Genomic DNA, 26,807 nt, shown 5'->3' with positions numbered 1-26,807 from the left:
CTCTGCTGTCACCTCAGGGTAGAGGAACCAGTTAAAACAGTTCATGAGTGAATTTAAGATTTACTTTTCTGAAAGACTTTGGCGAGTTGGGCAGAGGCCTAGGTTAGGAAAGGAAGAACTTCTACCCCCAACCCACTGCCCAGGCAGGGCATGTCCTCAGTCCCTGCCTAGCTTCTAGGGAAACTATTCAACAGCCCTAAAAGGATGCCTGGAAACATTGTAGGATTCGGCAAACTCACCCACCTCAGTCCTGTCCCTGGAACTGTGGGAAACCATTTCTTCCTTTTATTAGGCCCCAGTTTCAGCTAACTAGAGGAGCTTTTCCCTTGACTTCAACCATGCCCTAACTCAAGTTCACTCGCACATGTCCCTTTGTTCCTGGCGCTGGGTCAATTCCTGATTGCTCAGTAGGTAGTCATCAATGAATGTGAAGATTTCCTCAGGGGTGACAGGTTCCATGTAGCGGTCTCGGTCAATACCCTGCTTGTCAATCAACACCATGTTGAAGTAGGAGCGAGTGAGGCGCTGAAATTGCCTAGAGAGAGCAGCCCAGGGAGGTATGAGACCTTGTCTGGGCACCCATCCCCCCCAAGCTCTACTACCCTCTGACTTTTTGCAGCTCCACTCATGGACTAATTCCTTGCCCATCATCCCTGGTCCCCATCCCTTCCACTTCCTATCTCAAGTCCCTTTGTTTTTCTACTCTTGCTGCCCCTATACATCTAGTACTGCTAAGCTGTCCCTTCCTCATCTCAGCTGCGACAGCTTTGTTATTAACAGGAAGTGCTTTCATTGTAGGCCCCTTTAAGCAGAGCTATTACATATTGCTGTGCAGGCTGCGCACAGTGACTCCAGCAGCCACCCGCTACAGAGACTTTGCTGTGTATGCACATCATACATGGAAGCCCTTAAGTTGATAAATACCATCTGGTTAACTCTTCCATTTGTAGCTGCAAGTCTGCAGTCTCCTTCCTCTGAGTGTTTTCTGGTCTCTTCCCTAACTGGGATTGAATCTTTCTGTCCCCACTGAGACTGCGCGCTAGAGGCACGTGTTCTTTCTAGAACAGAGATCAGTGATGGCTTTCTTGGCCCTGAGTATATGTGAAGGCATTAGAATGGTGATACTGGATAGATAAAGAAAAGACCAGCTTCTTCCACCACCTGTCACCTCTAATGTTCTCTTCCCCAGGAGTTGATAGATATTATTCAGATTTCAGTGCCTAAAGATGCCTTTTACAGCTGGGCACAATGGCTCACACCTGTAATTGCAGCACTTTGGGAGGCCAAGGCGGGCAGATCACCTGAGGTCAGGAGTTTCAGACCAGCCTGGCCAATATGGCGAAAACTGTCTCCACTAAAAATACAAAAATTAGCCAGGCATGGTGGCGTGCACCTATAATTCCAGCTACTTGGGAGGCTCAGGCAGGAGAATTGCCTTGAACTCAGGAGGCGGAGGTTGCAGTGAGCCAAGATTGTGCTATTGCACTCCAGCCTGGGTGACAAGAGCGAAACTCCATCTCAAAAAAAAAAAAAAGAATGACTTTTGCTCCTTTGGCGACTGAAGGCAAAGAGATGAGGCCAGAAAACAAGAGCAGGGGCTTATGTGAGTCAAGTTTGGGTTTAACAACTGTCTCAGCCCTGGCTGTGCTTCAGAGCCCCCTCAGGTGTCTTTATAAAAGCACATTCCTAAGGTGGTTTAGGGTGGGGTCTGGTCATCTGTATTTTAAGCCCTTATTTGATTCTGATGTTCTGCCAAAGTAAAGAAGTACTCTCTGGTCTTACCTAATACATCCATAAGAGTTCAAATGCAAGAAGTGCCCCAAGAGAGTAGTATCTGATGGTTCCCCCACAGCCCGCTTTTGCCAGTGTCCTGCTTAGGGTTTCTGCCCCACCCCTGTTCAGTAGCCTCCCAGCCTGGACCTGAGCTCCTCGATGATGTTGGCTGACAGCTGTTGTTCCCGGATGCGCCCCACCTCCTGTGGTGGCTGTCCCACTAGCTCAATGATGGTCACATGCCGCAAATCCAGTCCACAGGTGGATTGCTGGGAGGGAGAGAGAACATGTTACACAACAGGCCAGTGCGTTCAAACCTAAGGCTACCTGGCTGATTCCTCCTGGGACCACATGAAGCAGTGTGGGAAAGGAGCCACTTCTCCCCAGTGATCACATGATCATACTGTGGGGTCTACAACAACCTGTTCCCTCTGTCATTCCCAAAGTACTCGCCCCAACAGTGTTTCCTTCATTCTACTGAAACCACTTACGCAATGTGGGGTAGAAAAGAGAAATTCAGTGACTGAATTGCAGGAACATAACTATTGCTTAGCTTTGCATAGGTTTTAAATTACACAAGTTCTTAATGGATGGCCAATGTGATATGATAATGGCTATTGTTTACTGAATACACAAACCTAATACTTTGTAGACATAATCTAATCCTCACGACATCCCTCAAAAGCTAGGTGGTGACAATAACATGCTGAGCCAAGATTCAAACTGAGGGCTGATGCCCTCTGCCCAAGCATGTGCTCTTTACCACTAGGCTACTTGGCCAGGACCTTCGCTTGGTCTCCAGGATTTCTCCGAAATTGTGCCCAGTACTCTTTTCATTACCCTCGTTACCTTCCTTGCACTGGGCAGCGCAGCCTGCAGTCCTACCTCGGATCTCTGTCCTGCCTTGTCTTGCAGGATCACCTACTAGCCAGTTAACAGAGGTTTAAAAAGGCCTTGAATACTCCCCGGCACCCCACCTCTGTTTCCTCCTTGGGCTTCCCCTCTGGGCCTCACCCTCAGAGTCACTATGCTTGCTGGCAGGTTCCTGTGCCTGTTCTTACTCCCTTGCTTCCAGTTGAACTGTTGCCTTTGCCTGCTTTTTGGGATCTCTGGATGAATAAAGTCCCTTTTAGTCTAGACCCTCAATGGTTCATTTTTTTTTTTTTGAGACAGTCTCACTCTGTCACCCAGGCTGGAGTGCAGTGGCGCAATCTCAGCTCACTGAAACCTCTGCCTCCCAGGTTCAAGCAATTCCTTGCCTCAGCCTCCAGAGTAGCCAGGAGTACGGGCTCCTGCCACCACGCCTGGCTAATTTTTGCATTTTTAGTAGAGACAAGGTTTCACCATCTTGGCCAGACTCTTCAACTCCTGACCTCGTGATCCACTCACCTCGGCCTCCTAAGGTGCTGGGAGTACAGGCGTGAGCCTTTTTTTTTTTTTTTTTTGTAAAACTGCTTCCATCCTGGGCCTCTGAATATTCACTTGGCAAGTTCTAAGATTCAACCTTTAGAAACCTCCACGTAGCTTTTTCTCCCACATGGATATCCAGCCCCGTGCAGCTCCCCAGAGCTGCTTCTCTTAGTCTTGTCAGCACACCCTGAATTATCTTCAGTAACCTAGCCTGTTCTTTTATAAGTGCCCATAGTCATATCTATGCTGTCCTATCGTCCTCTCCCTCCCACACCAGTGGCTTTGGCTAGGTATCTCTTATGTTAAAAACTGCCATGCAACTCTCTCATGTTACTCTGAGATATCACAACACTTTTCTTTTTTTTCTGGTATTGGTAGTGGCTAAGAGCACAGATTCTGCAGCCAGACTCCCTGTGTTCAATCCCAGCTCCACCACCTACTAGCTAGTGACCTTGGGCAAGTGACTTAGTCTCTATGCATCAGTTTCCTCACCTATTCAGCAGGAATAATGATAGTATCTATCTATCTTCAAAGAGTTGTTGTGAGAATTAGATGAATATGTGTAAAGCCCACAGATCAGTACTGAATACCTAGCACCTACTGCATAAGTATTTGTTAGTGCTATTATTCCTTGAAAACATAAACATAGTTAATTCCCAACATTTACATTTGATCATAGCTGACCTGTAAGTCTCTTCAGAGTGCTTTGCCACACTCCCTTCCCATCTTTCACTCAGCTCCCTGCAAGTCACAGCCACCACTCCAGTGACTTTATTGCCTTTTCAGTAAAAACCAAGCACTTTTTAAAATGTGCTAAATATGTCTATGGTAAAAGTGATCAAATTCTATCCACAAAAAGTTTCAGGAAGTAGGTAGGGTTTGTGCTGCAAAGAGCAACTCTGATTTGGAAAAGGTAAGCGGTAATTTATAGGAGCTAAGCCGTCATTAGGGGAGTGGGCCTTACCTGTAGCATGGAGATCTGCATTTTATAATACCGGTTGGAGGGATCAGGTGCTGAGATGATGAGGAGTCGCTGTTTCTCATAGAATTGATCCAGAAGACCAGCAGCTGAATTGACGTTGACATTAATCTTCATAGCTAGAGCAGAAGCAGGTGACCAGTCAAGAGTATAGCTTTCTCCTCCATCCCAGCTTAGGTAACCTCACATCTTGAGGTGTTCCAGTCTTTCAGGTTACGCATCTCTGGCTATTTCTCCCATCCCTTGGGGTAAATCCTGAAAGAGCACTTAGAGATTTTAAACCCTTCTTCTTGGGGTAGGAGTATTCTAAGGGATAATGTTGGCTTTTAAATTAGACACATCCCAGAACCCTCTATTCCCACATCATATACATTGTTATTAGACCCCTGTGCCATGAGGAAGATCCTCCCAAGTTCCCCTGATCACCATATCCATGCGCCCCATTGCCTGGTTTCACTCACGAGCACAGATTGGTGGTGAACCTGACCACTGGCGGCTGGACTGACAGACCCGGGAGGGGGTTCCCTGGCGCTCATAACCGCCATCACAGTGGTATTCACAGGTGGCACCATAGTTGTCCCCCGCTGAGGTGCAGGTGAGGTAGCCATGCTGTGGAGGTTTCAGAGTTGGGCATCGTCTCACTGTCAGGAAGGAGCTCAAGTTAGAAGTTACAGTGTTTCTCATAAGAAGGAAAGGCTAAGAGGGTGCCCATGCTGGGCTTTCTAGACCAGAAGACTTAGGATGATCAGAAAAATGGCTTTTTTATATTTCCAATGGCTGGGGATGGAGCTAGAATTTTCCTTTCTTAAGAAATTAAATCTGAAATGCAGACAAAGGTTTGTAAAGTTTGGAAACATAGGTTAACATACATGTTGTCATCAAAAGACTGTCAATCTTTAAAAGAAAATATTGCCATCTGTTTCCAGACTTTATGGACATGCTATGTAAAGATGACTACCCTGCAGAATTCCTCATAATAGCAGAAACAATTTGGAGGAATCTTAAATGTTCATTGGTGGGAGAAGGGTTAAGCAAATTGTGATATACTCTTAGAGTAGAATATTGTGCTATCATTACAAATATTTCTGAAGAATTTTAAAATAACATGAGAAAATTACTTTGTTAATGAAAAGCAAAAAAGGATGATTTATGATTGGATATATAGTATAATCTCAAGTATATATTTTTTAAAGTGTGTATAGTAAAAAGACTGGAAGGAAAATACCAAAAAGTTAATAGCAGATGCCTCTGGATGATGGGGTAATAGATTTTTCCCCTTTACATATTTTCTTATTTATCAAATGTTCAACAATAAGTATGTATTGTCTTTATAATGAGAAAAGCAAAACAAAACAATACAACACAAAGCAAACAGGAAGGATAAGCCAACACCACCAATTTTAGCAGAGGTGAATGACATAATGAAGGCTGGTTACCTGTGATCATTTTGAAGTCTAAGAAAATAAATGGATAAAGAGTATCCTTGTGAATTTTATCTGGATTTAGGAGAAAGAGAGTCTTGTTGATGAGAGTATTGTTGAGGAGTCAAGGTTTCAGAAATGTGTATGTGCACGTAATGGTGGCTTCCTAAATAAGCCTGTTTGGTGAATTTGTTTTTCTCTTCTCCCAGTATAAATGAGGTGTGTCTCATTTATATTTATATATTAATATTATATATCATTTATATTTATATTATATTTAGAGCAGGATTAATGAGCAATATGGAAACTAAAGAATTCTTTCTGACCTTGTACTTTCACAATGAACTTGCAGCTGGCCCGGTTGTAGGCTCGATCATAGGCAGTGTAACGAATTACATGCTCTCCTTCGGGAAAGTGAGAACCAGGCTCAGGGCCCCGAAGCTTCACCCTGCATGGGACAGGATGAAAGAAACACTGAGCAAAGAGACCCTTAGAATTGACGTCTGAGGCACATCCTCACTGTCACCTTAGCCTGTGCAGTTTCACTGTGACTAGCCTGAATGACTGAGAGAAGCCAAGGGAAGGCATAAGGAGCATCCGTTATTCAGACTCACCTGGTGATGGTACCATCAGCAGAATCTTTCACCAATGGTGGGTCCCAGTATACTCGAGCAGTCAGTTTCTCTGGCTCTGCCATCTTCTCACGTGAGTGGGGACAGCGGATCTTGGGGGGATCTATGTCTGCCAAGGTGAAAATCAAGTACTGACTTGTGGGCCCCCTGCTTTACCTGGAGGGGATCCATTGTAGCAATAACACACACCACTGGGTAGGTAAAAAGTTCAAGGTGCTCAAGGAAACTGGGGAAAGAAGCCCAACTGCAGGGGAAAAGATCATTTTGTTTAGCAAATACCAAGGGTGCCACCCTCATAGCTATGGGAAGTGCCTTCTGTGGTGAGAATTCCACATCTTTTGTTGATATAATGCTCGAGTGGCTCTTTGCAGCAGGACAACTAGAAGCAACCAGCACTTACCTACACATACAGGTTCGCCTCCGCTCCATCTCCCATCTTCCATGCAGATTCGGCTGCGGTCACCTTCCAGGTGGTAGCCACTGGAACAGCTGTAGTCACAGCGAGAGTCAAGAAGCACCCCATTTGTGCAGGCATAAGTGCCACTCGTGATGAATGGCAGTGCGTGGCATCTCATCTCTAAGAGAAAACCAAGTGTCAAGCTCAGTGGCTTGTGCACCTATCTGGAGGTGATGCCTGGGCATCTAGCATAGGGGGAACCATATCAGAGATAGCAGAAAGTACAGAAACTCTACCTGAACTGCCCTTACATTTTTGTGCCTAACTGCCTTTTTCCCTAATTGTCTTTGTATTTTCCTAAAATAAGCAGCACCCTTGGATGGGGGGGGGGTGTCAAAAAAGCAAATTACTTGTCCAAGCATATGGACTTCAAAATCAGACCTAACATTGTACATTGTAAAAATCCATAGAATATACAACAAGAGTGGGCCCTAATGTAAACTATGGATCTCAGGTGATGATGATGTATTAATCGATGTTCATCCATCCATTTTTTGTTCATACGAAAAAGTACCACTCTGGTGGGGGATATTGACAATGGGGGAGGCTGTACATGTGTAGGTGCAGGGGATAAATGGGAAATATCTATATCTTTTGGTCAGTTTTGCTGTGAACTTAAAACTTCTCTAAACAAATAGGATCTATTTTAAAAGGGGAAGTAAAACAACTTATCAAGAGGAAAAAAAAAACGGATCTGAATTTTCATCCCAGCTCTACCTCTTACTAGCTCTGTAACTTTAAGAAGTTACCTCATCTCTTTGAATTTCAGTGTTTTCTTCAGTAAAATGTCGATATGTCATAGGATCACTGAATAAATTAAAAGAGACAATGCATATAACCACTGGGCTCATTTAGGGCCTCGGCAACTGTTAGTTTTTGTCTCTTATTCCTCAAATGCTAGATGCCCTTGATCACATTCAAAGCTTCTTTTCTTCTTCAGGCATATTCATATAATTTTGGGGCTCTCATAGGCACTGCTCAGCTAAGGCTCAACTTACATGCCAGCTTGGGCTGGCTCTCTGGGCAAGAATACACATCAGACCAGTGCCTGGAGGGCCAGGTGTGGTGGTATTTGGTAAAAACAGGAATCCATGTGCGTTGGACACCACATGTAGCAGAGGTAGAGCCTGTCATCTTGGATTAATTGTGAGCCTATGCTTGCCAAAGTCTGTGGGAGATACCTGATACTTAAGAGAAAGAGGCCATATATTCCTTTAGGTTATCTAAATTTGGATCCTGCCTAAGTTCAGTTGTTGAAGCTTTGAATAAAGATCTGTATAAGCTATGTTCATTCTGTTTCTTGGCCAATCCAGACTTAAAGAGTATTGCATTTTCTGTTTTCCAGTGTCCCTTTGTAAAGACCTATGCAAAAATGACCTTGAAATCAGGGTGAAGAGAAAAGATTTGTCTCTTCAGATGAATTTGTTTGCTTAGTATCATATGACAGGAAAAATGATAGATCCAAAGCATATGCCCTTTTGTCTCTTACAAGGAAAATCGAAACTAGATTCAGTGCTCAAATGTAGTAATTGACTCATTGTAGGCACCTGGAAATGCGTATGTCACCATTCTTTTAATTGGTTTTATGTTCACTTGTACTTTACAGCCCTATATTTTCTAATTGTGTCTGACTGATTCAAATTCCTGTTGAAAATGATGGGATCTAAGTCCCGAAACAAATTTAATTCCAGTCACCTAAAGAGGTGTGGTGACTGCCTGCTTCCTGGCTATCAAGCTTCTCCCCTCCTCTACAGCGTCTTCTCTGACCAGCCTCATTTCTCTGTGAATGCTCAGCACTTCTGTATCCAGTTATGCGACATTCATGTGCACACATTTGTGTTTCTATCCCATTCATCTATAAGCAGCCTGGAGGTACTTGAGGAATTGAGTAATACAGGAAGTGACCAATACAGGGCTGTGTATACATGGATGTCCTACGAATGATGTTCTGCCATGGACATATGGACAGAAAAAGCTCAGCTGCTAAGTCTGTGGAGCTTGAGTAAGAGGTAGAGATTTGGAAGCTGAAGGGGGAAAATGGCTTGGAATGTGTGTATATTAGCATTTTCACATTCTAGATGTAGGGATTTTTCTTCTGACTTTCAGATGAAAATGAAGAATAGGATGTCTCATAGCTTCCCGGCCAAGTTCTTCTAAGGTTGTAGGCCAGGAAGTACAGCAGTTGACCACAAGTGGAAAAGAAGCTAAGACCACACATTCTTAGGTGCTTCAGAAGAAGATGTAGGTCCACATCAGACCTCATGCCCAAGTCTTAGCTCTGTCTATGCACTCCTTGGCTCCCTGAGTCAGAAGAGCTGGTTGCTACTTAAATGCTTATATTGCTTGGGCAGTAACCACAGGGAGAGAAAATGAACTAGAATGTTAGGATGAGGAAAGGCCCTGCTGGGTGGCTTGTGGAATATTCTCAATTTGTACTTGAGGGAAGGGCTTATTAGAAACACCTCCAGTCATATATCCTCAGTGGCTGGCTGGCTGGCTTCTCTCGCATACATGCATCAGCATATACACACATACAACTTACGCCGGCAGTAGGCAGTTCCAGACCAATGACGGTTTGGCAGGCATTGCACAGACCTCCTTCCAATCAGTCGAAAGCCCCGGTCACAGGAGAGCTCACAACGCGTGCCCAGGCTGCTGTGATAATTTCCTCCCCTGGGTGAGTAGCACGTGGCTTCTCCATCCTGGATATTTAATGTGTAACACCATCGGGGGACTGTAGCAATAGAAGAAAAGCAAGCTAGAAGTGCCATAATCAACACAGTGTGGTGTTGGTGAAAAGACAGACAAACAGGTCAAGGGAAAAAAATAGCCCAAAAGTAAACCCATACACAGGTGTGTTAAAATGATTTTTGACAAAAGTGCAAAGACAATTCAATGGATGATAGCCTTCAAACAAATGGTGCTGGAGCACTTGTACTTCCACATGCAAAAACAAAAAAAAACAAAAAAAAAAAACTACCACACCTCGATTTAAGTCTCACACCTTATACAAAATTAACTCAAGAGAGATCATTGGCTTGAAAGAAACAGGAGAAAGTCACTGGGATTCAGGGCTAAGCAAAGTGGTCTTAGGTATGACACCAACAGCATAATTCATAAAAGAAAAATTATTAAATTAGACCTTGTCAAAACTAAAAATTTTTGCTCTGCATAAAGACAAAGCCATCAACTGGGACTAGTATCTAAAATATAAAAAGAACTCTCAAAACATTGAAAAAGCAAACAATTTAGTTAGAACACGGACAAAAGATATAAATACACATGTCACTGAAGAGGATATACCAATGGCAAATAAGCACGTGAAAAGTTTTTAGCATCATCAATCATTTGGGAAATACAAATTAAAATCATAATGAGATGCTATTTATATATCTGTCCATCAGAATATCTAACCTTTAAAAAAATACTGGTAATACCAAGTGCTTGGGAAGATGGAGAGAAACTGGAATTCTCATACATGGCTGGTGGAATTGCAAAAATACAGCCACTTTGCAAAATATTCTGGCTATTTCTTATAAAGGTGATACCATACCTTCTTATAAAGAAAGGTACACTTACCATATGACTCTGCAATCTCACTTAAAGGTATTTATGCCAGTGAAATAAAAACCTGTGTCCACACAAAATCCTGTACATGAAAGTTTAAAGTAGCTCTATTCATAATTGCCAAAAACTGGAAATGTCTTTCTGTGGGTGAATGGCTAAGCTAACTGTGGTGTATTCATACAAAAGAATGAAGTGCTGATACATGCAACAGCATCAGTCAACCTCAAATGTATTTTGGGAAGTGAAAGAAGCCAGACTCAAAAAAACTACATACTTTAGAATTCCATTTATATAACAAAAATAATATGGACATCAGCAAAAGTACAGTGACAGAGTACAGATAAGTGGTTGCCAGAGATTAGGGGTAGAGGTAAGGGATAACATCAATGGGGAAGCACTGGGCAATTTTTGAGGTGATGGAACTGTCTCATGCTGTGGTGGGAGTTCCACGACTGTATGCATTTGTCAAAACTCACAGAACTGTACACCAAAAAGAGTGAGTTTTTCTGTATGTACGTTTAAAATAAAAATTTAAAGGATAATACAAAAATGTAAACTAGAGAGAGGAAGGAATGTGACATTAAAGAAGGCTTCTTAGGAATAAAAGTCTAATCCCAGTTCAGTACTGAACACAAAAGGTTAAAGGGCCATTAAATCATAAAGGCATCATAAAGATGCCTCACAGGCTGTACAAAATAGATGACTCTTTAGTGGGTTCAGAGTTTACAGGTATATGTATAAATAAACCTGCCCAAGGATGCACACACACGGCATGGCACAGGTCTGTTAGCCTAGGGTTGGGAATGTTAAAGCCCCATGTGAGCTGATTCAGTTCCTACACCCTAAGGGACCAAAAAAAAAAAAAAAAAGAAGAAAGCAAGCTTTGAAAAAAAAAAGGTAAATGGGGCACCAAATGAACAAAGAAAGGCTAGAGCCTCTGTCTGAGTACAACTGGAGAACAAAGACAGATGACAGTGAGAAATCTTTTCTTCAGTAAACACCACGCTTGGGGCTTCCAGCATTAGTTTTGAGCCTCTGGCAGTGACACATGGCTGCCATCTGGAGACACCATCTCCAAATTACAGAAAGTCTTTTAAGCAGTCCAGTTGCAGAGCTGTTGATTATAAGGCCACAACACATATCACAAAGACTTTATTTGGGAGACTGGGACCTCAACAATCACTCCCATTCTATATCTCTCCCATAGTCTGTCAAAGAAAATACACATCAGATTAGAATGGGTGGAATAAGTAAGAATGGTAAAGGGAAATATAAAGGTCAGGATAAATGCTAAGACAGTAGGAGAGGCCCCAACTATTGTAAATAAGTTCAAATTTTCTGACTCAGAAGAATCCTGGCATAAAGACCAAAGCATTGAAAGGCTAGGGAAGAGCAAACACAGTCTCAGTTTTCAAATAAGGAAGAAGGTAGCCTCTGGGAGCTATAGCCTGGGGACACTGACAGCACCGATAGCATAGTGTGCTAGAATATTTAGACATAAGGCTATGGCAGTTACACAGAGAAGTAGTGATCTCCAGGAACCCTCTGGAACAAGTAATTCCAGATTGACCTAGTTTCCTGTTTGGGTAGGGTCACCAGACTGGTAGAGCAGGGGAAATGGTGGATGCGCTATGTGGAAGTAAGTGAGGCATGTGACAATGCTTTTCATGCCACTGAGGTGGATGAGATGACATACAGGAGAGGTGACAATACGGTTAAAGATTCATAATTGGCTGAGCAACTGTACCCAAAGAATGCCCATGGGAAATTGAAACAAGGATGTGGTTAAAAGAAATCAAGAAGGCAATCCCATTTACAATAGCTACAAAGAAATCTAGAAATAAACTTAACCAAAGAAGTGAAAACCTATACACTGAAAACTATAAAACATTGATGAAAGGAATTAAAAAGGACACAAAAAATAGACATCCATGTTCATGAATCTGAAGAATTCATATTTTTAAAATGACCATATTGCTCAAAGCAGTCTACAGATTCAATGCAATTTCTATCAAAATACCAACATCATTTTTCACAGAAATAGAAAAAACAATTATAAAATTCATATGGAACTAAAGAAGAGTCAGAATAGCCAAAGCAATCCTGAGCAAAAAAAGAACAAAGCTAGAGGCATCATATTACCTGACTTCAAAATATATTATAAAGCTATAGTAACCAAAAACAACATGGTATTGGTATAAAAATAGATATATAGATCAATGGAACAGAATAGCAAACCCAGAAATAAATTCATATATTTATAGCCAACTGATCTTTGACAAGGCCATCAAGAACATACATTAGGGAAAGGACACTCTCTTCAGTAAATGGTGCTGAAAAACTAGATAATCATATACAAAATAATGAAATTGGACCCCCATCTCTCCTCATATCCAAAAATTTACTTGAGATGTATTAAAAACTTAAATGTAAGACCCAGAAGTATAAAATTACTAGAAGAAAACATAGGGAAAGCTCCTCATGATATTGATTTAGGCAATAATTTTATGGTTAAGACCTCAAAAGCACAGGAAACAGAAATAAAAATAGACCAAGAGGGCTATATTAAAATAAAAAGCTCCTGCACAGCAAAACAACAACAACAAACAAGCAACTGAGTGAAGAGACAACCTCTTGAATGGGAGAAAATATTTGCAAACTCCTTATCCATCAGGGGACTAATAATGTCCTGTATATACAAGGAACTCAACTCAACAGTAGAAAAACAAACAATTCACTAAAAAATTGGGCGAAGGACATGAATAGACATTTCTCAAAAGAGGACACACAAATGGCCAAGAGATGTATGAAAAAATGCTCAACATCACTAATCATCAGGGAAATGCAAATCAAAACCACACAAAGAGATATCATCTCACTGCTGTTAAAATGGCTATTATTAAAAAGACAGGCCAGGTGCGGTGGCTCATGCCTATAATCCCAGCACTTTGGGAGGCCAAGGCAGGTGAATCATTTGAGGTCAGGAGTTTGAGACCAGCCTGGCCAACATGGTGAAATCCCATCTCTACTAAAAATGCAAAACTTAGCTAGGCATGGCAGTGGCACATGTAAACCCAGCTACTCTGGTGGCTGAGGCATGAGAATTGCTTGAACCCAGGAGGTGGAGGTGCAGTGAGCTGAAATCGTGCCACTGCGTTGCATTCTGGGGGACAGAGTGAGACTCCCCTGTCTCAAAAAAAAAGAGAAAGAAAAATAACAGATGCTGGTGAGGATGCAGAGAAAAGGAAAGCATACATTGTTGATGGGAATGTAAACTAATATCACTATGGAAAACAGTCTTCTTAGAAAATGAAGACTAGCTGGGCAGGGCAGCTCACACCTATAATCCTAGCACTTTGGGAGGCCGAGGTGGGTGGATCACCTGAGGTCAGGAGTTTGAGACCAGCCTGGCCAACATGGTGAAACCCCATCTCTACTAAAAATACAAAAATTAGCCAGGCATGGTGGTGGGCACTTGTAATCCCAGCTACTGGGGAGGCTGAGGCAGGAGAATCGCTTCAACCTGGGAGGCAGAGGTTGCAGTGAGCCAAGATTGTGCCACTGAACTCCAGCCTGGGCAACAAGAGCAAGACTCCATCTCAAAAAAAAGAAAAACAAAAAAGAAAGAAAACTAGCACTACCATATGATTCAGCAGTCCCACAACTGGGTATCTATTTAAAGGAAAAGAAATCAATATATCAAAGGGATCTGCATTCATGTGTTTATCACAGTACTATTCACAATGGCAAAGATATAGAATCAACCTAAGTATCCATTGGTGGACTAATGGATAAAGCAAATGTGGTACATATACATAATAGAATAGTATTTGGCCATAATGAAGAATGAAATCCTGTCATTTGCAGCAACATGGATGAAACTGGAGGACATTATATTAAGTGAAATAAGCCAGGCACAGAAAAATAAATACTAAATGTTCTCACTTATTTGTGAGTGCTAAAAAAGTTAATCTCATAGACATACAAAATAGAATGATAGATACCAGAGACTGGAGGGGTAAGTGGGTGGCAGTGGGGTTGAAGAGAGGTTGGTTATGGATACAAATCTACAGTTAGAAGAACTAAATTCTAAAGTTTGATAGCAGAATAGGGTGACTTTACTTAGCAACAATGTTTTATATATTTCAAAGTAAGTAGAAGAGAGGACTTGAAATGATACAAACACATAAAAATAATAAATACTCAAGATGATGGATACCGCAAATACCCTGACTTGATCACTCCACAGTCTATGCATGTAACACTCACATGTGCCCCATAAATAGGTAAAAATATTATGTATCGATTAAAAAAAAGAATGTGGTTAAATACTGTATAGCAGGCTGGGCGTGGTGGCTCACTCCTGTAATCCCAGCACTTTGGGAGGCCGAGGTGGGTGGATCACCTGAGGTCAGGAGTTGAAGACTAGCCTGGCCAACATGGTGAAACCCCGTCTCTACTAAAAATACAAAATTAGCTGTGTGTGGTGGCGTGTGCCTGTAATCCAAGCTACTTGGAAGACTGAGGCAGGAGAATTGCTTGAACCTGGGAGGCAGAATTTGCAGTGAGCCAAGATAATGCCATTGTACCACAGCCTGGGCAACAAGAGCAAAACTTTGTTTTAAAACAAACAAACAAACCCCTGCCACCACCAAACAAAAAACCCCGAAAATACTGTATGGCAAAATGTTCTGGTAGGAAATGTGTAAGCCTTTATTTTGTATATCCTGTGTTCTAGGCACCATGCTACATGTTTTCATTTTCACATATATAATCTCATACAGTTCTCCCAACAGCCCTGTAAGGTATGTAGGTGTTCATCCCTCTTTTGCAGATTGCCCAGGATCCCTAAGCAAGCAGGGGGTAGAGCTGAAATTTGAACCCAAGCTTGATCTGCTTCAAAGCCCATGTCCTTTTTAACTACAATGTCTGCCACTGCAAATATAAAATGGGCTACTATTTTGAAGTAAACACTGACCTCATTGAATAGGTAATATATCTACATGACTCAAAACCTCAAAAGTATAAAAAGTTACAAAGTAAAATGTCTTCCCCCAACCCCTGCTCCTATACCAACCAGTCCCAAAGAACTACTTTTAGTAGTTTCTTTGTGCATTTAATGCAAATGTTGGTATAGCTTCTTATTTTTCCTTCCTTTTTAATACATAGAATAGCTAGCATATTATGCTATTTTTTCCCTCCATTGCTATTTTGGTAAACATAACAGTGTATTTAGACATCGTTCCATATCACTATATAGCAAGCATGTAATTCATTTAAATCAAATAACATTTATAAAATACATAGCACAGTGACTGGCACATAATAGGTGTTTGTGCAGAGTCCAGGAGCTGGAAGGGGGAGAAGCTGAGATTTGAACTCAGGCCCATTGTCTCTGCTTTCTGTAGCTATTCATCGATCTCTTTTTAGGGTGTATACAGAAAATAAAGTGCTGACAACAGGTTTGAAAGGGCCTTCTCCATTATCTTCTATTTTCTTCAGATAACCCTGGCAGTGTGGCTAGCTTCCTTAGGGATGAGGCAAGCTGCAAGCAAAGCAGCAGCCCAGCTGACTCCAAGTTAGGAGTCGGGATAAGGGACTGGCAAGATGAGTGAAAATGATAGCAAATGACATGCCAATTTATTCTAAAAGAATGATCTGGGTTTTTTTTTTTCTGGTTTGCTCTTCTTTTCTAGAACAATGAGTTATATTTTTGATGAAAGAGGTGGATTAAGTATGACTTCAGAGTCAGACAAGTCTGAGTTTAAATTCTCTGTGACTCTCTGAAACTAAAACTTCCCTGAGCTTAGTTTCCTGGTCTGTAAAATGGGGGATAATAAACTGTTCCATAGGGCTATTGTGAGAACCAAATGAAATTTGATGTGTAAAATATTCAACCCTGTGAATGATTTTCCCTAAGTCAGTATCTGGGTTTAAGCCAGTGTCCCATCTTTCGTAAAGCAGCAAAACGCTGTGATTCCCAGCATTGGTTTCGAGCATGTGACTGGGACACACCACTGACATCTGGAAACACCATTTCCAAATTACAGAAAGTTCTTCAGCACTACAGTTGCAGAGTTATTGATTATAAGGTCACAAACACTTTACATGGAAGGCTGGGGCCTCAGGTTGTACTTTTTCTGGCCACTCCCTCCCCCTCATCATTGTTAACTTCACTCAATTCATATTATGCCCTGAGACTAAGTCCTAAAAAGAGCTATGAGACACTAGACCTCTAAACCAAAGGCACCTATGCAGCTTCTATTTCTCTAAAGGGCTTTATGCTCATTTAAGAAGGACCAATGAAGAAGCTTAGTGTTAATAATAGGGCTGCCAGACTCTGTGAAAGTACCTTCTGCATCTGTTGCTTTTTACTAACCACCTCTCCAATATACAATCTCCCATAATCTGGCTTCTGGCCCCAGGATGCTAGTGGTCATGATCTCCTTTTGCCATGGCTCTGTGAGAGTAACACACATGACTCCTTAAATACAGTTAAATACAGTTGAAAACAATTAAATACAGAAATACAGTAAATATAGTTAAAAACAGTTAACAAAAAATATAGTTAAATACAGTTAAAACAGTTAAATACAGAAGTACAGTTAGATACAGGTAAAAACAGTTAAAGAGAGAAATATAGTTAAATACAGTTAAACACAGAACCATTTTTGTTGAGGCTAATAAAAAGTAAACCAAACAGGCAGTACAGAATGAAGGCCAAATGAGTGTGTCTAGACAGTAAACATTTATTTCAGAAGAGGGACCTAGTAGGTACTCAATAAATATTCAATGAAAGAATAAATGGGTCAGGGCAAGCTCAGCGTGGGCTAAAGCAGTTGGGAACATAGTACTGAACACAGCCTGACTAAAGCATAGATTTCACATGGGGAAAACTGTAGGAGGTTGTCAGTCTGTGAAACTGTCGGGGAGGGGGAAATATGAGTCAGATAATCCAGTTAAAGGCAACTGTATTATCCATGTGTGAGGTCAAAGTTTTAATCCCATGGATTAATAAAGAAATGACAGGTCTTGGTGACTGACTAGCAGGAAGTGATAAGGAAAAGGTGACAGGGCCAATTAGAGGTGACCCTGAAGTATTTTGAAGTATAAGTCACTAAGAGAATGATGGTAGTATTATCAGAAGTAGGAAGGTCAGTGGGTAGAACCTTTTTCGGGAGAGATGAAATATGTTTGTTTTAGACATCTCCAAATGGAAGTGTGTAGCAGTAGTTGGAGATGTACTCCACCAGCTCAGGAGACAGGTCTGGGTTGACCCAAGTTCAGATCCCAGATCCCAGCCTCATTCTCTCTATTGTCACCACCAGAGAGTCCATCTCCTTTCCCAGTTTCAGCTCTAACCAGAATTGTAAGATGCCATGGAGCCCAAGGAAGGGGGATTAAGAAGAAAGGAAGGTGTTCACTGCTGCTAGAAACTGAGAGACAAGTTCAAGGTCATGGGAATTGGTTCTCTCATGGGAGAGAACTGTTATCTTCAAGAGATGTCATTTCAGGTTGTAGATATGTGAGTGGGAGAGAAACAGATTGTACAGAGTTTAGGAGTTAGTGGGTGGTGAGAGAGAGAGAGGCAGTGAGTATGGCCGGACCATTTGGCAGTGAGAAGAACATAAGTAGAAGGTAGCTACAAAGGGGCTTAAAGGAGCCCAAAGCTCTGATAATGTCTCAATTGAAACTGTTTCTCTCAGAGGTCTCCAATTACCTCCTTCTTGCCAAATAAAATCTTTCCTCTACCCTCAATTTGATCTCTTTGCAATATTTGACACAACTGATCTCTTACCCCTTCCTTTCCTTAATACTCTCTTCTCCTGTGACTTCTGTAATATGCCAGGTACTGTCCAGATATCCTTGTACATGACTGACCACGAATTCCCTTTTATTCCCTTGCTGGTTCCTCTTCTCCTATTCATGTCTACAGATGTTTTCGAAAGCTCTGTCCAGGCCTTCTGCTCCCTCAGACAACCCATCTAAGCTGGTAGCTCACACAGCTTAATCTCCACTTCCAACTGCCTGTAGAGCATCTTTACCAAACCAGTTTTCTTTTTTAATATTGTCTTTCTGAGAGGGGTCTTACAATTCTTTCAGGAGTACTGTCTGAGTGCTTTCAGACACGTTTGTTTCTTAGCTCTTGGTACATCAAGTCTGTACCAAGTCTTGTCATCTCTTTCTTTGAAACATCTATGGGGTTCATCTGTGCCCTACATTTCTTTGCTACCACCCTCAGTCATCTCTAGCCATCATTACTGTAACTGGTTCCTGGACAGTCTCCCTGACTCAGGTTTACCACTGAACCCCTACTTCTGCATAGAATAATCAGGTTAATGTTCTAAAATGACAATTGACTGTGTCATGCCCCTGTGCAAAAACATGTGATGGACTCCCTATAGCTCCTAGTACAACAGCTAAACCTGTGCATGGCTTGCAAAGCAAAGAAACAAAGAATCAGAAATAGAAGGGATATTAGATATCACCTGGCCTAACTTCCCTTTTAATGCAGAACTCGGTCACTATTAAGTATTCATCACAGAGAGTTTTCCTGTTTCTCATTAGAAGTGTCCCTAGATCATGGAGTCTTCCCTAATTTGGCTTCGCTCTTTATATTTAACCCCTCCCACCCATTTTTTGAGACAGAACCTTGCTCCATTACCCAAGTTGGAGTGCAGTGGTGCCGTTTTGGCTCACTGCAACCTCCACCTACAGGGTTCAAGCAATTCTCCTGCCTCAGCCACTTGAGTAGCTGGGATTACAGGCAGGCGCCACTATGCCCCGCTAATTTTTTGTATTTTTAGTAGAGATGGGGTTTCACCATGTTGGCCAGGCTGGTCTCAAACTCCTGGCCTCAGGTGATCTGCCTGCCTTGGCCTCACAAAGTGCTGGGTTTAAAGGCATGAGCCACTGCAACCCGCCTATATTTAGCTTTCTTTTTATACTACTCCCTCCACATTTTATCTCCTGCAATCAGGCTGGTTTCTTCTTAGCTCCCTCCTCTACCAGGTTTGTTCTTACTTTCATATTTTTAGCCATCTGCTTTGCTGAATGCTCTCCCCTCCCCTTTCCATTTCTCAAAATCCCACCCAGAAGCATAGTCTAAATGTTATCTTTCAGGACGCTTTTCCTGACATCTTTTTCTTAAACCCTATTGCATTTACTGCCATGACATAGCTTCACACTTACTTGCCCTACATGTGCTAATTTTATAACCCCTGCATCACCCCCAACAGAACGTAAGCTACTTGATGGGGACAAAACCCTATCTGAGACCTTGTGTCACCCACAGGCTTACCTTGCACAGGACTAGGCACAGAGTAACTAGTCAATACTTAATGATTAATAATGCATGGGCAACCTTTGGGCTGGAGAGGTGAGGTCACACAGTAAGTCAGCAACGAAGTTCATGATTAGAAATCATGGTCCCCGATTCCCTGTGCTGCAGTTTTGGTACATGTGAGCCAAGCCTGATGGGGATGCTTCAGGGAAGGGCCTAGGTCTGAGGCCAGAAAAGAACTTTTCTGGGCTTGAGAAGCAGGGTACATTACCTCGGTAGTCCAGGGCAGGGGCCCGTGGGACCTCCTCTGCATATACTTCGTTGTAGCTTTCATCCGGATGGTAGCCAGAACCTAGAATAAGGAAGACAGTATCAAGATGGTGTCTTGATTTCTCATTCAAATCCTTCCCAAGTTTCCCCTCATCCAACTCTGTCACTTCCTTAGGACATGGCACTCCATCGGTGGGGAGTCAGGTGGATATTTAGTGGGGAAAACCCTGCATTGTAAGGCAGCATAATTATTGCGGGTGAAAATCAGCACCTCAGTTGCATAGGGGGCAGGCTCATGGTTGTGGGGGCCAGTTACTGGGAGCACTAACGGACTCTACCTAAAAGAAAAAAGTTGAACCTGACCATACATCAATCCTGTCAACTGGACTATAAATGACCCATTTCCTTGAAGCAACACAGGAGTCTTGGTAAGACACTGGGGACTAAGCTCTGAGAATGGACTGTGGTCCCAGATAGGAGGGAAAAAACAGACCCTGTGTCTTTCCCCTAGTGACAGGCCTGCTCACAGCCCTCAAAGAGAAACAATTACTCAGGTTTCCACTAGCCCACAGGGCACATATCTTTTTGCCATCAAATTACTATTGCTGGGGGTGGCATGCCAAGGCTGAGAGGAATGCCTTAAAGGCAGGAGGAAATGAGAGCAGTTTTGTGAGCACGATGTCCTGGTTTGGAGAACAGAGAAGGCAAGCAGAGTCATTTGGATAAATTTCCTGTTTCTCTAATCAGAAGAAACTTCAACAGGGAGCTGCTGAGCTAGAGAACATTCCTAATCTACCTCCATCCACTTTAGTGGCCCAGTCCATAATGAAGGCAGATCTGCGGCTGTCTGGGAGACTAAACAGTATGTTCCACCAGACGGCAGGAAATCGGTCATGAATACTAACTAATTAGAAAACAACTTGGTCCTTTCTGGAGTGAGGTTTCCGGAAGCCCTCCTTCCAGCCTCCCTGAGACCTCATGCACGCACAAGAATAGGGTAGCCAGCTGTGTTGGTGTCAAGAGACAATTTCCCATTTCCAGGAGAGGGTGTGCTTCCAGGACAGGGCTGGGTTTTAGTGCTGGAGCCCTTTGGCCCATATAAACACTCAGGCCACAAGCTCACCTGCCTCCTCTTGGGAAGAGGCACAGGGCCCCCTGCACTAAAGGGTGGAGCAAAAAGCTAGATGACAAAGCTCCTTCATTCCCCACAAGCCCAGAGTGGGGGTGGGGGAGGTGAGGTACTGGTAAACCAGTCCAACTTGGTGAACAAGGGAATGAATCAATTGAAAGTTTGCCTTATGAAATCATGTCCTCGTTGGTTTGCCCTCATTCCAGAGGAAAGAGTTCATTTTTTCTTTTTCCCCTTTTTCTTTTTTTTCTGTTTTCCAGTTTCAGTTATTCTTCTGGCTTCCAATTTATTTCTCCTCAGGCCTCATCTCCCTTGCTCTCTCTTTTCCCCTAATGGGAGTTTCTTTGGTGGGCGTGGGGGAAGAGGGGGGCGGTCATGGAATTCTCGTCAGCTGTTTCAGTTCAGTATTAGCCTCAAAGCCTTGTAGGTCCTGTAAATAGGAGGCCAGATGTGTGTGATTCTCTAAAGTATTAGGTCTCCCTGCTCCAGTTACAGAGTCCAGCTTGTGCAGAAATGCTCAGCAGGGGGCAAAGGACTGTTTACCAGAAGAGAAAACAGGAGTGTCAGCCCTGCGGCTAGATAACAGTAACAACAACAACTATGACAATGATGGCTAACATCACTCCACTCATCTTCTGTGTTAAGCACATTACATATATTAGCTCATTATGTCACTATAACATGTCAGCAGGATAGGCTTTACTAATGTTCTCAAATATAAAGCCGAAGAAACAGGCTTGAGGAACCAAGGGAGTTGTCCAAGGTCTCCCAGCTAGTAAGTAGCAGAGTGGGCATCCCAGCCCAGGTCTGCTTGACCCGCTAGATACCAAACTCAGACACTCCACTGAAGATTGTCGTTAGGGGAGAGCTTTTGGCAATGTCCAACTGGGGTAAAAGTCCAAAATCTTTTTTGCAATACAGCTTTTTAACTTTGTGTGTGGCAGCGGGGGTGTTTGAAGACCACCTAGCATCTTACATCATGCCAAAATTACAGGGGTTGTAGGAAAACTGTGGGGAAAACTCAATAAGATAATTACAGCCTCCATCAGGATGTGGAAGTAGCTGGAGCAGTGCCAACTATGCTTTGTTGGAGAAAGGGTTCAGACCACCTTGCCACTTTAAACCTTTCCATTTTCCCATTTCCCCTCTTTGCCTATCTCCGAGTATTTATTCTTTTTTGCAAATGGTGGAATACTAAGATGGGTATAAGAATGAAATTAAAGGTGAAGACTCCCTAAATTATTCTGTCTGCTTGTCCCTCTTCAGCCCTGGGGGAAGGACTTGGGGATCATTCCTCAGTTCCTTTAGATCAATCAGTGCTTGGTTACTGTGTGGTCTTTTACTGGGTTTTTCCAACCTCTACAGCACAGTCAGGCCCACTAAGCACTGCTCTTCACAAAAGTATAGTTAGAAATGTAATTGATAGTTAAAATACTATTTTAAGATTCATATTAATCCTTGGCTTATGATGACAAATACAGTCTGACTTTCTGGGCTGCACATATATGCCAACACATACTTTTAACCCATTCTTTGCTTCATTTATATTCTTATTTTTGTTTTTTTTTTTTGAGATGGAGTCTTACTCTGTCACCAGACTGAAGGGCAGTAGCACGATCTCAGCTCACTGCAACCTCTGCCTTCCAGGTTCAAGCAATTCTTTTGCCTCAGCTTGCTGAGTAGCTGGGACACAGGCATGTACCACCACGCCCAGCTAATTTTTGTATATTTAGTAGAGACAGGGTTTCACCATGTTGGCCAGGCTGGTCTCCACCTCTTGACCTTGTGATCTGCCCACCTTGGACTTCCCAAGTGCAGGAATTACAGGCCTGAGCAACTGTGCCTGGCCTCATTTATATTCTTATCCTTTCCCAACACCTGCTGATTATTCCGGGATCCTTTTTCTGATCAGTTCTGGATCCACATTTGACTGCTTTCCTGTGCCATGCCCATTTGAAGACAAGGCTGTGGAAGTGAACAAAACAGTCCTAGATGCATAAAAAATGCTCAATAAATATTTGTTGAAGGAATGAATGAACAAATGCATGAAGGCAAGCCCAAGAGCTGAGCTAGCAATGTAGGGGAAATGTCTCTCATTATGTGGCCTCCTAAGCATAGAAGAGGGAAGAATGAGAGGGATTGTAGGGCTGGCAGAGACCTCACCAACCTGAGCGCCTCAGGATTGGTGACTCGTGATTCACGTGGAAGTGGGGAGTTCCACCTTTGCAAATAGCCCTTTGAGAACCTCAATTGAATCAAAGTTTTAAAACACTGCTCTGTCCTCAGGACTCCAACAGCTCAGGCTTCTGTTTTGGGAAAGGTAAAGACCATTGCATGCCATGAGGTTTCATACAGGTGTTCGGAATTGGGCTTCAAGCCATCTAATCTTCACTCCTTTAGTCCTGTGGTCTTTGGCTGGATTTTGGTCTCTGTACTTGAACTGAAGCTAGTGGAGGTTGGGGAGGACAGTTGCATATTTATTTCCTGGAGACTTGGGGTGCCTTTAACCCCAAACAGGATATGCGCTGCCAAAGGCTTGACTTGCATTTTTTCATCTCAATGTCAGCCCTTGTGCTTCGCCCCCTACAAAGCCAGGTTAAGCCAAAAAGGGGAAGAAGTTTGCATATTTGTTTTAAAGCTTGATGCAGCTGTTCCAGACAAACAGAGCTACTGCCAAAGGCCTCCACCAGGAGCTAAGGGCATGTGGAAAATTTTAGCTGCAATGACTGTGGCTCTGATGGGAGCAGTTTGTTATTTACTCATCTCTGGATAATTTCCTAACCCCACTGGTTGGGCCTGTCTCCTTCCCGCACTCCTCCCCACCGGCCCCTGTAAGGGCAGACACTGCAGGCCACAGAATATTCTTAGCACTTGAAATGCCAGCTGGGACCCATATAAAACCTCTGTATGCCACTTCATTATCCTGCCCTCATCCCTTCCCCCTCCCCTTTCCCTCTTCTCACTGAGTTTGTTCTCTTTGGCTCCCTGGGTGAAGAGTGAAATGTTCAGGAATCCAGAAATCCCCATCCCTTCTGAAGGAAAGAACAAATGAGAAGAAACTGGGAAATTCCTGATTAAAAGGATGTGATCTGTATTGCCATTAACAGCTTTGGCAGAAAACGGCTATAAAAATCTCATTTTATAAATAAAATCAGGAAGGGAGGATGGGAAGAAGTCTGATGGATTTTTGTTTCACTTGAATAGATTGCCTGCTCCCCTTGTTTTTTCCAAATGAGATATGTGGTCTAAGTCCATTTTTTGTGGTCTTGACAAGGGTATTTGACTCATAAAAGAATTAATATTAATAACGATTTGACTCAAAGGATTTCATATTAGAAAATGGTTTTCAGGAAGCTAGGTGCACAAACAGGTGTGACAACGGCCTCAACGGTGATGTTGTCCAACCTCCCCACGTTTGTACTAGCGTGGCCTATTTCAGATAGCTCATGTTAGGCTGCCTTAAAAGCCTCCCTTGGTAGTCTGTTGCAAAGTTTAACTATCTTTTTTGTGCTTTAGTACTTCTTTGTATAGAAAATAAGAGTCTCTTTTTGTGGTCTAACTCTTCCTTCTCCAAGTCTTGGTCTAGGACCTACCCTTCCTAGAAATAACAGACAACAGCTCCTGGAACTTACCTGCATACCATGTTGGTGTCACTGCTGGAGTTAGGAAGATCAGCAGAGAGAGAGCTCCTCTTTGAGTTAGTTGACTGGCCATCCTTGAAAGGGAGGATTATGGAGACAAAAAAAGATGTATATGGCCTGAAGTACCAGGGCAAAGGAAAGTGACTTTCAGAAGTCAGCCATCAGTTCACTTCCAAAAGTGAGGGGAAGCAGAAATATGCGATCTGTGAGGAAGAAGAGAGATTTTATAATTAATGAATGCCTTTTATATTATCTCCCTCATAAGGATCTTTCACGTCACAGGTCATTGAATAACAAGATTCTCTTCATTATTTACGGTCCCTTTTCCTCCCAGGAGGAGGAGGACATAAAACAACCAATCTTCAATTAACCCTGGTGGGATCAGATGCAAATGCTTCATGGTCCAAGTTACAGAGAGGGACATTGAGAAAGGAAAAGACCAACATAAAGTCAAATAGAACCAGAAGGGTACCTGGTCTAAAGGCTGCCATTAGGTTTCATTCATTCAACTAACATTTCCTAGCCACTAATCTGGGAAAATGTTAGCACATATGGTCTAAGAATTTGAACACTGAAGTTACACAGGTCTGGATGTGAATTCAGTTCTGTCACATATTAGCTATGGGGTCTTGGACAAATTTCTTAATTTATCTGAGCCTCCGTTTCCTCATCTATAGAATGGGAAGAACAATACTGTCTACCTCACAGAATTGATTATTGCCTGTCACATAGGGAAGTAATTTATTTATTAGACAATATTATTACCATCTTTGTATTGGACAGGACTGAATGTTTCCCTTCTCTAGTCTCCCAGGCAGTGACTATACTTTGACTCTGTTCTTAGCTTTGGGTTTTAAGGCTTAGTGGTTTGGTAGTGGCTTCTGGCTTTCAAGTTCAGCCAACCCTCTAGTTTTACCCTGCTGAGCCAGCAGGAAGTCAGCGAGGTAGAGGAGGACCTACTAAGGTACATGAGGAGAGGGTGAACAAGCTCTAATTGCCCTCTCACTTCATGCCCTGTCCTCACTCTAATGGGATGAGGGTTTTGTGGTTCCCAGTGGGCAAGTAATTTATAAATTACACTATTAAAACTTGCTGCCCATTGGTATAAACCGGCCACTGGCCATTTCAGCAAGCACACATTCACTCACATGCTTTCAATGAAATGCCATGCTCAGGGGAGGAGTCAGTCCTAGAAATAGAAGGAAAAAAAGGTGGTAGATTCTGGCCAGACTCCCTAAGGGACATACAAAGCCCAAGAAAGGGAAAAAATCATTTTCTAATTAATTGCTACTTGGCTTCAGATTTTGTCTAGAAAGTGACAGGGAAGCAGGATGGGAAAAAAGTGAATGTAAGCGAAGGAGGCAAGGGAAGTAGAAAGATGTGGGAAGGAAGCTAGGAAGGAAAGAAAATCTGACAGAGCTGAAGGAAAGAGATGGATCAAAGCAAAAAGAGGCAACGAAAAGAGGAGAAAGAGGAGACTAAAGAGAGCTCCAGGAAAATGAACAGTTAGATAACTAATCACTGATCCCTCTCCCACATCTAGCCTCCATCCAGTTCCTTTTTTCTGGATCAGGGGCATTCCTTTTTCAGAACCAGTACTCTGAACCTGTGACCTCTTACCTGCCCAGCTTCTCCCCAATCTCAGGCTGAATACTTGACTCACTAGAGTCAACCATCCCTCTGCTGTGGGCTGAGAAGGTGGTGGGAACATGTGTTCGCAGTCACGTCACAGCACAAATGAAAAGCAGCATATGATCCAGCTTCATAAAAGAACTTCTCTCCCAGCCTCCACCCCCAGCCATGTTGCTTAAATCCTGGATCTCCTTATCCCCTTCACAGTTGTGAATTGGGGTAATGGAGTGTGGAGGGGTTAGTTGCAGATCTTACCTGTTTTATGGTATTTTGTGCCCTTTTTCTCTCTCCTCCTTTTTCTTTCCTCTCTGCTCCTCTCATCAGTTGGAAAAAACTTTCTACTTTAACATTCCTAGAACGAGTGGCTCCTGGTCTGTCCCGGCCTCTGGGATTCTGTTAACACTGCCCAGATGTTACGACGTCCGCATCTGCCAAAAGTTTCCTTAAAGCTATATTATCCCCGAAGCTATAGTTATTCTTCTTTCAGAGAAGGGTTTTAGAGCGATGGGGGATAAGGAACACAGGGATTAGAGGAACTCATTCAGTCCATCTGCTGTAGAACAGGGAGAATGTGAATGGCACTGGCTCCAAGCCTGTGAGTATAGTGATGACT

At 42.7% G+C, this 26,807-nt stretch overlaps 1 protein-coding gene across 1 annotated transcript; it reads right to left on the bottom strand.

Moving 5' to 3' along the window:
• Positions 1-44: 44 nt before the first annotated feature.
• SRPX2 (sushi repeat containing protein X-linked 2) lies at positions 45-26,807 on the bottom strand. The gene is made up of 11 exons (XM_002763077.7): positions 26,450-26,807; positions 24,554-24,765; positions 19,794-19,874; positions 9,215-9,406; positions 6,616-6,792; positions 6,198-6,324; positions 5,910-6,031; positions 4,624-4,803; positions 4,148-4,281; positions 1,921-2,042; positions 45-535 (listed from the first exon to the last, which is right to left on the bottom strand). The coding sequence occupies exons 2-11, from the start codon at positions 24,633-24,635 to the stop codon at positions 355-357; spliced, it is 1,398 nt and encodes a 465-aa protein (XP_002763123.1). The 5' UTR covers positions 24,636-24,765; positions 26,450-26,807; the 3' UTR covers positions 45-354.

Source organism: Callithrix jacchus, chromosome X (genome assembly GCF_049354715.1).
Source record: "Callithrix jacchus isolate 240 chromosome X, calJac240_pri, whole genome shotgun sequence".
Taxonomy (NCBI): Eukaryota; Metazoa; Chordata; class Mammalia; order Primates; family Cebidae; genus Callithrix; species Callithrix jacchus.
Note: the sequence above shows the minus strand (reverse complement) of the source record. Positions and strands in the feature narration are given on the sequence as shown.

Bases quoted from the DNA above. Each gene is read 5' to 3' on its own strand.
- SRPX2 (XM_002763077.7), bottom strand. From the start codon at position 24,635: ATGGCCAGTCAACTAACTCAAAGAGGAGCTCTCTCTCTGCTGATCTTC. The intron at 9,407-19,793 runs GTAATGTACCCT...CTATTGCTACAG, and splicing joins CCCTGCCCTGGACTACCGAG to TCCCCCGATGGTGTTACACA. The intron at 6,032-6,197 runs GTGAGTCTGAAT...TGTCCCATGCAG, and splicing joins GCTGATGGTACCATCACCAG to GGTGAAGCTTCGGGGCCCTG.